The sequence below is a fragment of the Penaeus chinensis genome, chromosome 8 (genome assembly GCF_019202785.1).
Source record: "Penaeus chinensis breed Huanghai No. 1 chromosome 8, ASM1920278v2, whole genome shotgun sequence".
Taxonomy (NCBI): Eukaryota; Metazoa; Arthropoda; class Malacostraca; order Decapoda; family Penaeidae; genus Penaeus; species Penaeus chinensis.
In genome coordinates this window covers 39728819-39747357 of record NC_061826.1, presented here as the reverse complement: position 1 = coordinate 39747357, position 18539 = coordinate 39728819, and the positions used below count along the sequence as shown (strand labels likewise).

General features: G+C 38.6%; 3 protein-coding genes across 3 annotated transcripts; 2 read left to right on the top strand and 1 right to left on the bottom strand.

Annotated features, from left to right (window-relative positions):
* Positions 1-3371: 3371 nt before the first annotated feature.
* LOC125028308 lies at positions 3372-4763 on the bottom strand. Its single transcript, XM_047617757.1, has 2 exons — positions 4168-4763; positions 3372-3997 (listed from the first exon to the last, which is right to left on the bottom strand). The coding sequence occupies exons 1-2, from the start codon at positions 4331-4333 to the stop codon at positions 3822-3824; spliced, it is 342 nt and encodes a 113-aa protein (XP_047473713.1). The 5' UTR covers positions 4334-4763; the 3' UTR covers positions 3372-3821.
* A 331-nt stretch (positions 4764-5094) lies between these two features.
* LOC125028120 (triosephosphate isomerase-like) lies at positions 5095-6568 on the top strand. Its single transcript, XM_047617461.1, has 4 exons — positions 5095-5419; positions 5537-5628; positions 5764-5925; positions 6045-6568. The coding sequence occupies exons 1-4, from the start codon at positions 5305-5307 to the stop codon at positions 6477-6479; spliced, it is 804 nt and encodes a 267-aa protein (XP_047473417.1). The 5' UTR covers positions 5095-5304; the 3' UTR covers positions 6480-6568.
* Positions 6569-9259: 2691 nt separating this feature from the next.
* On the top strand, positions 9260-10903 carry LOC125028280 (triosephosphate isomerase-like). Its single transcript, XM_047617720.1, has 4 exons — positions 9260-9518; positions 9649-9740; positions 9870-10031; positions 10163-10903. Exons 1-4 carry the CDS (start codon positions 9404-9406, stop codon positions 10595-10597), a joined length of 804 nt encoding a protein of 267 aa, XP_047473676.1. The 5' UTR covers positions 9260-9403; the 3' UTR covers positions 10598-10903.
* Positions 10904-18539: the final 7636 nt, after the last annotated feature.

Sequence of the window (18539 nt, the reverse complement as noted above, 5' to 3'; positions counted from 1 at the left end):
TTAAGAGAACAGAACATATGCTCTTAAGGCTGATGGTCAAAACCTAACAGAATTTTAGAATAATTGTAAATTTAATGAGCTGCAAATTAGTGTTGTCTAATAACATTTGTCTTAAGAAACACATTTTAGAAATTTCACGCAACCTTCAACATAGACAACACCATTAATCGCCTGTTGCAATGATGATTAGTTTAAGAAAGAAAGAGATCGGGCAAATAATCTTTAATGGAGTTTGTGAAAAGTTTAGATAGCGTATCAAGAGATGGTCAAAGGTTGATGTTGACATACTGGTCACTACATGCTGACCCGGATTAACCTTATATTGGAGAGCAGTTTGTGATCCAGAAAACAAGCGTCGCCTCCTGATATAAGTACTCGGGGTCATTCTTTTTTTTGCATTGCATACATATGTACATAAATATATACACATGCATACATATATAAACATACATACATATATATGTATAGTTTTTTCTCCTTTTTCTTGGGGGCGGTACTCAGATGTGTTGGAAGAGGGATATGATAATATTAAAAAAATAATAATAATAGTATTGACAATAATAATAACGGTGATAATAAATATGATGATGATGATACTATCTAATACCATTAACATTATTATCATCATTATCATCATCATTACCATTATCATCATCATTATTATTCTTGCTATCATTACTGTTATTCTTAGTAATAGTCGTATCATTATTATTATGATTATCATTATCATCATGGGTGAGAGGAGTTACGTCAGTCATTCCCGTAACATTGGACCTTTCATTAAGACAAGAACCGTATTATATTTGCAATCTGAATATATAGATTGATAGACGTGTTCTTGTGTGCACGCTACAAACGACAAACGTACACACGTGTATTTACATTCACCACTGTGTCACCATCCTGTGTATGACAAGTATGACAGTGACTTGTCTTTCCTGTCGTGTTTCCTCTTGTATATTTGTCTTATGTTTATTTACGTGCACACACCCATGCAGGCACGCTCGAAGGCACACGCACAAATATACATACATGCGTGTGTGTTTGTCTGTCAATATGTGTATCTGTGTGTATCTATCTGTCTACCTATTTATCTGTCTCTCTATCTATCTATCTACCTACCTATTTATCTGTCTCTCTATCTATCTATCTACCTACCTATTTATCTGTCTCTCTATCTATCAATCTACCTACTTATTTATCCGTCTCTCTATCAATCTACCTACCTACCTATTTATCTGTCTCTCTCTCTATCTATCTATCTCTCTATCTAAGCGAATTATATAAACACAGGTGTGCCGAGCCCTCGACTGCCCTCCGACCAAGGTATTGTGAGTCATTCGGGGAAAATCTTTTCTACTTCGATATTTTTCGGGAAGCTATTTCAAGAGGTAAATTTGATCGTGTGAACGTGACATATATGTTGTTGCGCCCAGTTTGATTGCTGGCTGGGGTTCCCGAACATGGGGTGTTCCTCATAACTCTTTAACAATTTCTGGAACGGTTGGTGTAGTTTCAGGGAGGTACCCTGGGAATGATAGATTGTGTCAAGCGAGATAGATGTTCGTTTGGTTATATATCCAACCACCCACCCACACCCACACCAACATCCACACCCACACCCACACCCACACCCGCACCCACACCCACACCCACACACAGATACACATTAGGCCTGCTTACTTACTCCATAAAGTAGTTAGATATGATGATATTCTGTATATGAATATATGGCAGATATCGTAAGGATATATATATAAATGTATATATATATAAATGTATATATAAATATCTATACATACGGTACATATATACATTTATATATATCATATATATTTATACTTAAATATATAGTACATATATACATTTATATATATATATATGTATGTATATATATATATATATATATATATATGTGTGTGTGTGTGTGTGTGTGTGTGTGTGTGTGGTATTACACACTCACATGTACGTGTGGAATTCATGTCGCACAAACTGCAAGTAGAACCTTGATGGAACAATAGAGGGAAAAGGCCTTCTGCATATTCGTGTGTTTTGTACTTTATATTTACACACACTGTATACACACACATACACACACACATATATATGTATACACACACACACACGCACACACACACACACGAACATATACACACACACATATATATGTATACACACACACACACGCACACACACACACACACACGAACATATACACACACACATATATATGTATACACACACACACACGCACACACACACACACACGAACATATACACACACACACACATATATATGTATATATATGTATATATATATATATATATATATATGCATATACATATACATATAGATAATATAATTTATACATACTCTATATAGATAGGTAGAGAGACAGAACAAACATAAACAGATAGGTAACTTGACATAACTACACACACACACACAAGCGTGTGTGTGTGCTTATATACATACATATATGTACTGTGTACACACACACATATATATGTACATATATACATATATATATACGTGTATATATATATACATATATATGTGTGTGTGCGTGTGTGTGCGTGTGTGTGCGTGTGTATGTGTGTGTGTTTGTGTGTGTATGTGTGTGTGTATGTATGTGTGTGTATGTATATCAAAGGTCCAATGACACAGAAAGAAACAAAGCTACTGCTGGTGTCTGACAGTGTAATTCGCCTCCATACTTGCCACACTATCACTATCCAACACTATCACAAAGTTTAAACAACTCAGACTGTTTCCGTAACTTTCTAAAAAAAACGGCTATTTTGTCAGCATTATTCTTCTTATTAATCTGTCGTTCCATTATGACTTACGCAATCCAAATGAAAAACACAAAATTATAATTATTAAATAATTCTGCATTCCTCTGCATTTCTTGGTGTGGGAACGCGTGTAAGTGATGACGTCAGAGCTGTGACGTTCGTGATGACATCAACAAACGGCAAAGCCAATAATCGAAATGGAGCCATTTCCGTTATCAGTTTCGTCTGATGAGGAGCTCTTGACGAGTTCAAAACCTTAAGTTCTTTTTCAATTCATTTTGAGGTATATATATACGTATACTCATACGTGATCTTTGTCGTCATTCCTGTTCGACCCCCGACAGGCTGGCCGTGGGTGACGGCGCGACAGAATTGGCGAATAATGTCATAGAAATGTAGTCATATGACCGACTATTCATCGCTGAATTACTGACACACACTGTATACACATATACACACAAACACATATATTATATATATATACATTTCCTTTTTCGTTATATATGTATAGGTATGTTTAATTATATATATTTATTTATCTATCTGCTTATCTACTTTACAGTCTATCTGCCCTTCAATTTATCTATTGAAATTAAATAAATCTATCAATCAGTCAATCTATATACTCATTTATTTTATCTACACACACACACACACTTATATGTCTATATATTTATCACTGGCATTAATGAGTAGCCAGTCATATAAATGAACAAAAAAAGAATAATGATAAAAATCTTTTTTTTTTTGTATTTCTGGTGCGTTTAAACTTTTATACATATATACACTTTATTACATGATATCAATATATAGTACTGAGATTTAAGTAGACAACAGGCTTGTAAAAATATATTTATTTCATAAATATTGTTGCAGTGTCTATTGCTAAAAATAAATACTTTCACAATAAATAATGTCGGTACTTCATTACCAAATAGCAAGGACTTATAAATACATAGACCTATTTACACGTAATCCTCCTGTAGTGGAGTCTGCTCACGACAGCACTGAGAGCAGACCATTCAAATGTATCGTTTCGGACTGCGCGTCGTCGCTGCCAGCCTCCTTGCGCATTCTAGCTGACGAAGCTGCTGGATCAGCTGGGCGGTCGACCTGAGGGCCTCGTGCGTCGCCCAGAGGGACGAGCGAGACACTCGCGACGAAGTGATTGCGGGAACGATGTCGGGTCTGAGGGCCTCTGTGGAAGAAACATTTCACAGATAGAGCTTTAACAGACGCCGAGAGCCTTTGTCATCATTAACTAATTGGCTATTTAGCAATAAATGTACTTCGTAACTATCTCCTAATCTTGATTTTTAAACCCAGCAAACATCTTCAAAACATAGAGGCATAATCAGCGCTTCTGACCTGCGCTCGAGTCCGCTTGTGACGTCCAGGTGCCCGCAACCAGGAACTTCCTCTTGCCCGACATCTCGGTTCCTCGGCGGAGAGTCATCGGGCAACGTTCTCGCTGGCCACTGAGGCGAGGACTATCAACCGTTCCCTGGGCGACGCGAGCTTTATACTTGGCCATAAAAACAAACGTATTTGGAGCTTCCGGTATCTTGGGAACGTTTCGTCTGTTTGGTTGGTTAAAATATTCTGTCTGCGTCAATGCTCGTTTTTCTTTTTAATTCTCTCTCTCACTATCTAGGGAAAGAGAGTCTCTCCCTTTCTCTCATTCACTCCCACTGTCACTATTCTCTGTCTCTCCCAATTGCTCTCAGTCTCTCTCTCTATCTGTTGTCTCAAATGTAAAAAAGAAAAAAGAAAAAAAAATGCAAGAGAGGAAAATTGTGTTTTCCTTTTCACTTCTTAGGTAGCTCACAGACCACTGCCAACAAAGGCATCGTGGAAATTCGGCAGATCTTAATATAAAAGAAATCTTCATCAATCCATGCTTTTCTGGCTATTAACACGGACCTTATATACTTGGTCCATCCTCAAGAAGAAAGATAAGAATGTGTATATGTATATGTATATATATATATATAGATATGTATGTATGTGTATATAGGCATATATATATGTGTGTGTATATAGTCATATATATATGTATGTGTATATAGTCATATATATATATGTATGTGTATATAGGCATATATATGTGTATATATATGTATATTTACTGATTCCTAACTGACGTGAAAAAGCGGAAGACCCAATCCCCGGTCTCAAACACCAGTCTCACGCCCACTCATGCCTGTAAAGGGGCCTAATTAGTTCATATTCTCATGACTTGTATTCTTATGATTATACAGGAGCAAACGACCTAATTCCACGGAATTCTTCTTTCGGAGGCGAAGCGATTCCCCAACAAGAGGAAAGGCGAGGAATGACGTCATGCGGAGGGATCCCTCTGATATCTGCTTCCGGTGAAAAAATCGTATAAAATGAATCGTTGTTGTGAGATTGTCACAAGCTACCCGTTGCTCCTGATAACCAGAGTTAAAGAAGACTTCGCTGTTTAAAAGTTGTTAAAAAATAAGAAAGAAAAAACTAAAAATGTCGGGTCAAAGGAAGTTCTTCGTGATCGGGAACTGGAAGATGAACGTAGACAAAGCCCGGATCGACCACATTGTCAAGTTCATGTCGGCGGCCTCGTTGGACCCGAACACAGGTCAGTTTTATCTATCTCTTATCATAATTACTATTCATCTGGCAATACTATGTTTGCCGTACAATATATCAAGTTGATATACGTGTGATTTTTTAAAAATCTGGTCGCCCCAAACAGAGGCCGTGGTTGGCTGCCCTTCCTGCTACCTGTCGTACGCCCGCCAGAGACTCCCTGACGAGATCGCTGTTGCCGCACAGAACTGTTACAAGGTAAGTTGTTCTTTCCATATCTGCAACGACAATGGTCGACTATTGTAATCCTTGTTCTAGCAGAAAACTTACAATACTTGTTATCCTAAAGACTAAATTAGAAATACTAAAACATCGTGGTATTTTCATATGTAGGTCGCTCGTGGTAACTTCAGCGGCGAGATTTCTCCCGCCATGATCCTGGACTCCGGCTGCGAGTGGGTCATCCTGGGTCACCCTGAGCGAAGGACCATCTTCAAGGAGTCCGACCAACTCATCGCCGAGAAGGTCGCACACGCGCAGCAGGCTGGCATCAAGGTGAGCCTTTTCCTCGCTCTCTCTCGTTCTTAATGTTATCAAATGACTCAAATGAGATATGAATTAGAGTTATCTTCTTAAGTGTGTGCAAATCTAACTTGCCTTCTGTCCATCATCAGATAATCGCGTGTTTGTGCGAGACGTCGGAGGATCGCGAGAAGGGTCGCACGGAGGATGTCCTGTTGGGCCAGATGAAGTCCCTCGCCGCCAGCATCAGCGACTGGTCTGGTGTGGTGATCGCCTTCGAGGCTCTGTGGGCCAGTAATACCGGCGTCCTGGCCACAGCTGCACAGGTGCAGGAGGCCTTGGCCAACATTCGAGAGTGGCTGCGTGCCAACGTGAGCGAGAAGGTGGCCAACAGCACCAGAATCATCTACGCAGGTTCCGTTTCGTCGAGCAACTGTCGAGAGTTGGCTCAGCTGGAGGACCTGGACGGCTTCCTGGTGGGGAGCGCGGCCCTCAGACCCGACATCATCGACATCATCAACGCTCGACGACCCGACGTGTCCAGCCTCATCGCGCACTTCGACCGACCCAGCGGCCGACGCGCCTGACGCGGACGCCAATCACTCTTAATTTACGTAATTTTATGGATCTATTTATTGTCATAAATATAACATATGTTTCTGTTTTCATCGACTAATTCATGTGTTTCAAATAATCCACTTCACAGTCGTCAAATAAAATAAACAAAAGGACAAAATAAAGACGCAAAAGCAGAATGTTGATATCAAAAGTGAATGTTAATAACATCAACTGAAGTAACAATTTTAATCCGACGCGACTGACGCGGGCGGCAGTTGCGCGTCATTTTACTCGCTCGGTTTTGGAAAGATGTTTATGCACGAATGTAAATATAGCCATCGTCATTCTAACTACATTTCTCATGTATGTTTCGTGATCTCCTTTCTAACCGACGAGGGATTGTTTATTTCACTATAATGCGCTATTTTTTTCAAATAAAATATTTTGAAAAATACACGGTCCTTTCAGTTTCCAAAACCTGCTTTTGTGGTGAGTAAAATATATGTATAACTATACATATATACAAAATAATATATGTACACACACACATATATTTATATACGCACAAACACATATATGCGTGTGTGTGCATCGCATACCAATAGGTGAATGGATTTGTGACAGTTATGATCATGGTACTATTACGTTAATTATGATAAGAATAGTAATAATAACCATTACATTCATTTCCACGTGAATATTAAGATCACGATGCAAACAAAATGAATTTAATAACGGAAATAATTGCAATACTTATACTTGGTTTGCCAATATATATAATATATATATTATATTAAATATATATAAATATTAAATATATATGTATGTATTTACTTGTTTGTGTCTGTATGTCAATGTGTGTGTGAAATGTATGAGCAACGTAGAAGTATCTTAATTAGTGCAATGATGATGAAAAAAAAAATTATCAACATAGATACAGATTCTCCTCTTAATATGAAACAAGAAGCGACTATGTTACTTTGGCATTCGACAGGCTGGCTAGGAGTAACGTGTCTAGATATCACTGTAATCAAAAGTCTGAGTCGAAAAAAAAATATCTTTCTCAGATATGGGTCAAGTTAATCATTGAAACTGGATACAGTATAACGTAATATGTTGTTTATTATAAATATGGTCTTAACAGCAGGCCAATTTGTCGACCTAAGCTGTTTACGAATCATGCTAATTCATATATAACTTTTCACATATATTAATGATACTCGGGATAGGTGCCTATAGATTGTACTGAATATATGGAGAGAATTGTAATTATCATCGTATCGCAGAACAGAATCTCCTTCAAAGTGGAATTAAGGTCTTAACCAAGCTTGGTACTTGTGGGGCATTGCAGGGAGGTAAAATCTCGATTCCTGAAAAGATTAAGAAAAGCAATACGCGTTTTTTTGTTTCTTTTAAGAAATATATATACATAAAAAAAGTTCAACTCAATAGCATACTTCAACAAAAAGGGCACCATCTACGAGAGGGAATAGCCCGATTTTAAAGATATTCGGTTTTATTTCATATTTTTATTTACCAATTTCTCATTACCGCTTTAAAAAATATTTAGGATTTTTTTTTTTTTTTTTTTTTTTTTTTTTTTTTTTAAGATAGATTGAAAATACATTCAGGTACTGTTTCACAAATACATAGATAAATTGATCCCTTGATACAGATTCTGATCTCAAGAAGTTGATGATTAACGCCTTTTCATTTATTTAATGTTATTAATCCCCATTTGCGTTAGAACACGTGAACATTACAAGCATGCATCCCAAAATGGTTACGTAGTCCATAGCCCAGTTGACTGGTTAAGCATCAAAGAAGACTAAGCATTTCTGTTTGATACACGAACTGATTCTACATTCCCGAAGCGATGTTAATGGGAAGGAAAACTCGTTATCTGGCACCACACCTTCCCAAAGTAGAACGACTGACACGCCCCTCGGAAATCCAGCCCTAAAACGTATGACGTCACGGAAACCGAGTCACCTGATTCGCCTCGTCAACGAAACCACACAAACGGACGAGCATGACTAGGGAAGCGCGGAAATGCACAGGGAAAATGGCGCTAACGAAGCTGTTATTCCGTGTCACTTCCTTTGATCTCGGCCGGGGACTCAGAACCGGTCCACACGCGGGAGGAAAACGGCGTTGGTTGTCAGCGAGTCACAGGGGGTTTAAATGCGGAGAAGCTTTAAAACGACGTACATGTGTCTGTGTAGGCTTGATTGTGTGGATGCAAACCTACAAATTGATGCTGTGTATAGATATGCATACACATAAACAAACAGGCAGGTGCATATATATATATATATATATATATATATATATATATATGTGTGTGTGCGTGTATGTATGTATATCAATATATATAAACATATAGATAGATATGTGTAGCATATATATATGTAGACATATAATGCTTGTAGAATTTAATGCATATCATGATGAAGCAGCTTCCATTATCCGAGAACCATTCTCAAGGCCTATTTTTTTTCAGATATTACAGCGCATGGTACGCACATCTAAAGTCACGATTTACGCTTATCTGTACATCGTATAACAGATATTTTACTTAACATGAGATGAAGCTCTGTATAATGTCTACATCGACATAACAATCTTGATATAAATTAATTGATAACGGCCATCACAAAATGTATTCCGGTTCTGCTCGTGTTATGAATGCTTCTTATTTAATCCCCCCCCCCTCTCTTTCTTTATTTCCGAATATAACACAGTCACAAAGCAAAAAAACACAAACAATCTGTGACGTATGACGCAGCGTGCGAGAGGAAGTAAACACAATGACGTCACGAACGAACGTTTTTAATTTCCTGCAGAAGCTGTTTAAAAGTCAATGTTCGTCCCTTTGGTCACCAGTAGTCATCTAACACTCCATTAGGAGAAGTAAGAAAAGAACTGAATAAACAAGAAAGCAACCTTCAGAATGTCGGGCCAAAGGAAGTTCTTCGTGATCGGGAACTGGAAGATGAACGTAGACAAAGCCCGGATCGACAACATTATCAAGTTCATGTCGGCGGCCTCGTTGGACCCGAACACAGGTCAGTACCACACATTTGTTTTTGTTTGTGTTAGGATTAAAGAGAGTTGTTCAAGCAGAAGTAATTCGTTAAAGAAAATGAGTTCGTGATGCCTATACAAACATGATACTGATTTTCTTAACTCAAACAGAGGCCGTGGTTGGCTGCCCTTCCTGCTACCTGTCGTACGCCCGCCAGAGACTCCCTGACGAGATCGCTGTTGCCGCACAAAACTGTTACAAGGTAAACTGTCCTTTTCCGAAATAAAACAGAAATGACGATTACATAAGTCTGATCTAAAGAATAAAACTGAAAACTTGTATTCTGAACTATCATATGACAAAAATCTTATTCTATTAATCTTCTGAACAGGTTGCTCGCGGTAACTTCAGCGGCGAGATTTCTCCCGCCATGATCCTGGACTCCGGCTGCGAGTGGGTCATCCTGGGTCACCCTGAGCGAAGGACCATCTTCAAGGAGTCCGACCAACTCATCGCCGAGAAGGTTGCACACGCGCAGCAGGCTGGCATCAAGGTGAGCCTTTTCCTCTTCGCTTTCTCTTACTCTTAAAGGCATCTTATCAAAGGACTCGAATAAGGTAGACTTCGAGTTTAACTTTTCAAAGTCTGTGTGAATGATCTAACTTGCCTTCTGCCCATCATCAGATAATCGCGTGTTTGTGCGAGACGTCGGAGGATCGCGAGAAGGGTCGCACGGAGGATGTCCTGTTGGGTCAGATGAAGTCCCTCGCCGCCAGCATCAGCGACTGGTCTGGTGTGGTGATCGCCTTCGAGGCTCTGTGGGCCAGTAATACCGGCGTCCTGGCCACAGCTGCGCAGGTGCAGGAGGCCTTGGCCAACATTCGAGAGTGGTTGCGTGCCAACGTGAGCGAGAAGGTGGCCAACAGCACCAGAATCATCTACGCAGGTTCCGTTTCGTCGAGCAACTGTCGAGAGCTGGCTCAGCTGGAGGACCTGGACGGCTTCCTGGTGGGGAGCGCGGCCCTCAGACCCGACATCATCGACATCATCAACGCTCGACGACCCGACGTGTCCAGCCTCATCGCGCACTTCGACCGACCCAGCGGCCGACGCGCCTGACGCGGGCGACAGTCACTCCTAATTTACGTAGTTTTATGGATCTGCTTATTTATTATAATATAAAATATAGTTTTATTTCCATCGACTATTTCATGTGTTTCAGTTATCCACTTCACACTCATCAAATGAGATAAGTAAATAAAAGGACAAAGTAAAAGCATCAATAACGAAAATGAGTAATGGTAACATCAACTAATCTGACAATTTTGATGCGACGAGGCTAACGCGGGCGGCAGTTGCGCTCCTTTTTACGCTGGCTTTTGTACTGATATGTATACACGAATATAAATAAAGCCGTTTTCATTCTAACATTTTTCTGTGCATGTTTCGTGATCTTTCTAACCACCAAGGCAATTTTTCATTTCACTACAATGCGCTGTTTTTCAGATAAATTATCTTGAGAGACAGTCCTTACACATTTTCCAAAAACTTGCTTTAAATATATATACATACATATCCGTATGTGCGGTATTTGTGCTTTGTTTAGTGAGATATGGTAAGTAATTGATATTGTCCGTTGCGTAAACACAGGAACTAGTTGAGGGTAATCTATACTTACTATGGACATATTTTTCTCGAAGTAACTAAAGGAAATGCGTTCGTGTTTTCATATTAAGTGAATAGCTTATGGTGATGATAATGATAATGCTAAGAATGATAATGATATAATATGATATCTAATATATATACATATACACAAATATATATATATATACATATATACATATACATATACACATACATAAATATATTTATGTATGTATGATATATACATATACATACATGTATATCACACACACATACATATTGATGTAGCATGCAACATAACCTTATTATTTCGAAAATGGCACTTATTATAAATACTTTAACTGCCTCCTAGATCTGTAAATAAATCTGGCGTTGGCTTCAAGAGCTTTGCAAAGAGACCAGTAAAATTCACATTGACACTAAATTCTTCGTTTTAGCTTCCGTTCTTTTGTACACTGAGTAAGTGCGATTCATAAGTGCCCAGAATGCAATCTGATCAGAAGTGACACCTGCCAGTATTGTTACTATTATTATTAATAGAAGTAATAGCAGTAGAGGTAGCAGTAATCGTCGTAGCAGTAGCAGTAGTAATAGTAGATGTAGCAATAGTAGTTGTCACAGCAGCAGTAGTAGAAGTAGCAGATGTAGTAGTACGAGGAGTATTATTAATTATTATAATTATCATTAATGTTATCATTGTTATAATTATTGTTGTTATTACCATTATTATCATTATTGTTTTTATCATTACTAGTACCAGAATCATTATTATTACTGTAATCATTATTGTTGTCTTTATTATAATTGTCTTTATTATTATCATCATTCTTCTTCGATATAAGCTTAAGGAGCAAGGTAAGAGGGTAAGGGGAAAGGAAGAGGGAGAAAAGGAGGGATGGGGATAGGGAAGAAGAAGCAGAGGAGATTTGGATAAGAAGGAAACAGTGATAATGACATTAATAACAGAAATGTTGATAGTAATAATAATGATCATGTATATAGATGTATATTTATGCATATATATATCCATATATACACATATATGTATATATACATATATATATATGTAAGGAGCAAACACTCTACCGTGTTGATACTATGGTAGAAAAACCCACAATGTAAAACTAGATTTATTAAAAATGAGACAACAGTTTCGGATTCCATCTTCAGGTCTGAAGATGGAATCCAGTTGGATTCCGAAACTGTTGTCTTATTTTTAATAAATCTAGTTTTACATTGTAGGTTTTTCTACCATATATATACATGTGTGTGTGTGCTTGTGCGTTCATGTGTGTGTGTGCCTGTATGTATGTGCGTGTTCGCGCACTTAAGAATGTGTTAGAGGACGTTAGATGATAAAAAAAAAAAAAAAAAACATTTCCCGGTGAATATCAGTACCGTGTGACGTGATAATGACATTAATAACAGAAATGTTGATAGTAATAATAATGATCATGATAATGGCAATAGTGACAGCAGTAAAAGGAGTTTTGACACGTGAACGTTGTCATTTCATCATCATCATTTGGGAGCTAACGCCGGCAGGGGCGCATAGCCGCATCCACCCTTTGCTTCCATCTACGAGGGTCCCCCATGGAGAGCCGCCAGGCAGGGGCCCGGCCCATCTCTAGTTCCTCATGACAGGTTTGATCGATCTGCCCAAGCCACGACCTTCTCAGTCGTCCCACAGGCCTCCTCCACCCAGGGTTGTCACGGACAGAGACAACCTGATGGGCAGGGTCATTCTGCGGGAATCGAGCCAAGTGGCCGTATAACCTGAGTTGGCGATCACGGATTGTGAAAGTAACAGGTCCTGTACCGGTCTCACGGTGCAGCCGTTGGTTGGACACATGGTCCCGCCAACTGTACCCCATGATCCGGCGCAAGGATCTGTTACAAAAGGCATCAAGACGATATTCCAGAGCACAAGTTAGCGTCCAAGTTCCACTACCATATAGTAAAACTGGCAGTATCATGGCCTTGAAACACGTAGCTCGGTCCTTCTGCACAGGTACCGGCATCTCCAAATACTCTTGTCTAGAGATTTCATGACCCCTGCTGCCAGGCCAATCCGTCTACTGACTTCCTGGTCTGACAGCCCAGAGTCGTGAACTACACTACCGAGGTATATAAAGCTCTCTCTGACTTCGATGTTTTCACCGCAAGCACGTACCGACTTCACAGGGTCTCCTAGTAGGCCCCCAAACTCCTGGATCTTGGTCTTGGCCCAGAAGACATCTAGCCCCAGGGGCTTCGCTTCATTGCTAAATGCATCAAGAGCCGCCACTAGGGTTTCCAGAGATTAAGATAGAATAGCAACATCATCAGCAAAGTCAAGGTCTGTAACCTTGATATTGCCCAGAATTGCTCCACAGTGACTTTGGACAGTAGCTCTACCCAGTATCCAATCCATGCAAGTGTTGAAAAGTGTTGGTGCAAGAACACAGCCTTGCCTCACGCCTAAACTAACAGGGAAGAAGCTCGACAGGCCCCCACCGCACTTTACAGCACTTTCAGTGCCTGTATACAGGTTTGCTATTAATCCAACAATCCTTGTTGGAATTCCTCTAAGCCTCAGGATCTCCCAGAGTGATTCGCGATGCACCGTATCGAACGCCTTCTTGAGGTCGATATAAGCCCACGTCCGAACTCACGACGGCGCTCTACAATGACTCGAAGCGCCAGGATGCGGTCCATTGTGGACTTACCAGGAGTGAATCCAGCTTGCTCCGGCCTTTGGTGCCTCATCAGGTGGTCTCTGATACGTCTCAGTAGGATGTGCGCGAGTACCTTGCCTGGTACACTGAGTAGTGTCATTTGCAGTTTGTTTTCATGTGTATGTATTTATATATATATGTATATGTATATGCATATACATAAGTAAATATTTATTTATATATATGCATATGTATATATACACATATATATATACACGCACACACACACACACACACACACACATATATATATATATATATATATATATATATATACACATGTGTTTGTGTGTGTGAATGGATCTATATGCATGTATGCACGTATGTGTGTTTGACATGTACGTATATATTAGGCAATCCCATACATTAGGAAAAGGTCGGACATCTTTCCCAGTCGTCACGATGACCGCGAACGTCCGGCGTCTTCCTTCCGCGCCGCCCATCACGCCCTCGTCCGCTTCAACGCCAAAGGAAGCCACACACGGAAAGCCGTTTTCCCCATTGACTGTCGTGTTCTTATGACTCATGTTGAGCGGCCTGCCACTTGTCACGGCCGAGGCGAATGCTGTGACGTCACACGGTACTGATATTCAGTTTGTTTTTTTCTTGGTTATCATCGAGCGTCCTCTAACACATCTTTAAGTGTGCGGACAACCACGTACATACAGACACACGTGAACGCACATACACACATATATATGTATATATATAGATATATATGTAATTATGAATATATATATATGCATATATGTACATATATACATGATCATTATTATTAACCTTTCTATAATTAATGTCATTATCACTGTTTCCTCCTTCTTATCCTCATCTCCCTTCCCCTTCCCTTTCCCTCTTTTCTCTTTACGTCCCCTCCGCTTCCCCTCTGTTTCTTCTTCCCTATCTCTCTTCTTTTTTTTTAAGTACCATCCCTCCTTTTCTCCTTCTCCTCCCTTTCCTCTCCCTTTCTTCTCTCCCTTTCCTTTCCTCTTACCCTCCTAACTTGCTTCTTAACCTTGTATTGGAAAAAAATGATAATAATAATAATCATAATAATAACAATGATAATAAAAACAACAATAATGATTACAATAATGATAATTATGCTGATAATAGTAATAATAACAATTATTTCAATAATAATTATTATGCTGATAATAGTAATAATAACAATTATTTCAATAATGATAATGATGCTAATAATAGCAATAACAATAACAACAATAATAATAACAATAATAACATTAATGATGATGATAATAATAGAGTGAGGATAGGATTCTCGTAGAGTCGGAATCTGGCGAATGAAGGGAAAGGAAAAGGGGAGAGGGGAGGCGAAAGGCAGGAGAGGAGAGGGGCAGAGGAAGCGAGGGGTCACTTATCACTTATCCACGAGTGCCGCTAGTAATAAAGATAATGATGATACTAATAGTAGATCTGCTGCGACTGCTGTTGTTATTGCTACTACTGCTATTACAGCTTTTCCTTATTACTTCTGCTACTACTACTGCAATTACTACTGCTATAGCTGCTGCTTCTACTTATAATACTCCTACTTCTACTACTACAACTGCTACTTCTACTACTACTGCTGCTGCGACAACTACTATTGCCACATTTGCTATTCTACTGCTACTACTACGACGATTACTGCTACCTCTACTGCTATTACTTATACTACTACTAATAGTAATAATACTGGCAGGTGTCACTTCTGATCAGATTGCATTCTGGGCACTTGTGAATCGCACTTACTCAGTGTACAAAAGAACGGAAGCTAAAACGAAGAATTTAGTATCAATGTGAATTTTACTGGTCTCTTTGCAAAGCTCTTGAAGCCAAAGCCAGATTTATTTACAGATCTAGGAGGCAGTTAAAGTATTTATAATAAGGGCCATTTTCGAAAGAATAAGGTTATGTTGCATGTTACATCAATATATATGGGTGTGTGTGTGATATGAATGTATGCATATGTATATATCATACATACATATATATATATATATATATATATATGTTTATGTATATATGTATATATATATTTATGTATATATGTATATGTATATATGTATATACATATTTATGTATATATGTATACATATATTTATGTATATGCATATATATTAGATATCGTATTATGTCATTATCATTCTTAGCATGATTAGCATATCATTATCATCACCGTCATAACTATTGATCTATTGATCGAGTTATTCACTTGATATGAAAACACGAATGCATTTCATTCAGTTGCATGTATATATATTGAAAGCAGGTTTTGGAAAATATTTAAGGCCTAGGTCTCTCAAGATGATTTATGTGAAAAACAGCGCACTGTAGTGAAATTAAAAATTGCCTGGGTGGTTAGAAAGATCACGAAACATGCATGAAAAAATGTTGTTAGAATGAAAACGGCTTTATTTATATTCGTGTATACATATCAGTACAAAAGGAGCGCAACTGCCGCCCGCGTCAACCGCGTCAATAGTTAATGTTATCAGCATTCAATTTCGTTATTAATGCTTTTACTTTGTCCTTTTATTGACTTATTTCGTTTGACGAGTGTGAAGTGGTAACTGAAACACATGAAATAGTCGATGAAAATAGAAACATATTCTATATTTATTATAATAAATAAGCAGATCCATAGAACTACGTAAATCAGACTGGCGTCCGCGTCAGGCGCGTCGGCCGCTGGGTCGGTCGAAGTGCGCGATGAGGCTGGACACGTCGGGTCGTCGAGTGTTGATGATGTGCAGGAAATTAAAAACGTTCGTTCGTGACGTCATTGTGTTTACGTCCTCTCCCACACTGCGTCATACGTTACATATTGTTTGTGTGGTTTATTTGCTTTGCGACTGTTTTATATTCGAAATTAAAGAAAGAGAGGGAGAGGAATTAAATAAGAAACATTCATAACACGAGCAGAACCGGAATACATTTTGTTGATGGCCGTTATCAATACTTCAAATCAGATTGTTACGTTGACGTAGACATTCTACTGAGCTTCATCTAATGTTAATATATATTATACGATGTATAGATAATCGTAAATCGTGACTTTAGATGTGCGTACCATGCGCTGTAATATCTGGAAAAAAAAGGCCTTGAAAATGGTTCTCGGATAATGGAAGGTGATTCATCATGTACATTAAATTCTACAAACATTATATATATACATATATATGTTATACATATATCTATCTATATGTTTATATATATATTCATATACATAATTATATACATACATATATATATATATATATATATATATATGAATGGTAAAACACTCTACCGTGTTGATACTATGGTAGAACAACCCACAATGTAAAACTAGATTTATTGAAAGTGGGACTACAATTTCGGAATCCACCTGGATTCCATCCTCAGGTCTGAAGATGAAAGGAAAAGGAGCGGGTATGTAAGAGAGTAGTCTCACTTTCAAGAAATCTAGTTTTACATTGTGGGTTTTTCTAACATATATATATAAATGCACATGCTTGTTTATTTATGTGCATGCATATCTATACACAGCATCAATTTGTAGGTTTGCATCCACACAATCAAGCCTACACAAACACATGTACGTCGTTTTAAAGCTATTCCGCATTTAAACCCCACAAGCCCTCAGCGAACGGTCGCGGTTCGACTCCCCTTGCTCTGTTTCTGTCAGATTTCCGTCGGTCCTCGTGACTCGCTGACAACCAACGCCGTTTTCCTCCCGCGTGGCTGACCGGTTCTGAGTCCCCGCCGAGATCAAAGGAAGTGACACGGAATAACAGCTTCGTTAGCGCTATTTTCCCTATGCATTTCCGCGCTTCCTTAGTCATGCTCGTCCGTTTGTGTGGTTTCGTTGACGAGGCGAATCAGGTGACTCGGTTTCCGTGACGTCATACGTTTTAGGGCTGGATTTCCTAGGGGCGTGTCAGTCGTTCTACTTTGAGAAGGTGTGGTGCCAGATAACGAGTTTTCCTTTCCATTAACATCGCTTCGGGAATTTAGAATCAGTTCGTGTATCAAACAGAAATGCTTAGTCTACTTTGATGCTTAACCAGTCAGCTGGACTGTGGACTACGTAACCATTTTGGGATGCATGCTTGTAATGTTCACGTGTTCTAACGCAAATGGGGATTAATAACATTGAATAAATGAAAAGGCGTTAATCATCAACTTCTTGAGATCTGAATCTGCATCAAGGGATCAACGTATCTATGTGTTCGTGAAACAGTACCTGAATGTATTTTCAATCTATGTTAAAAAAAATAAAAAAATCCTGAATAATTTTTATCGCGTTAACAAAAAAATGATAAATAAAAATATGAAATATAACCGAATATCTTTAAAATCGGTCTATTCCCTCTCGTAGATGGTGCCCTTTTTGTTAAAGCATGCTTTTTTGTTGGACTTTTTATGTATATATATTTCCATTTCTAAAAAAAAAAAAAAAAAAAAAAAAAAACGCGTATGGCTTTTCTTAATATTTCCAGGAATCGAGATTTGACATCCCTGCAATGCCCCACAAGTACCAAGCTTGGTTAAATCATTAATTCCACTTTGAATGAGATTCTGTTCTGCGATACGATGCTAATTACAATTCTCTCCATATATTCAGTACAATCTATCCCAATTAGCATTAATATATGTGAAAAGTTATATATGAATTAGCATGATTCTTAAACAGCTTAGGTCGACAACTTGGC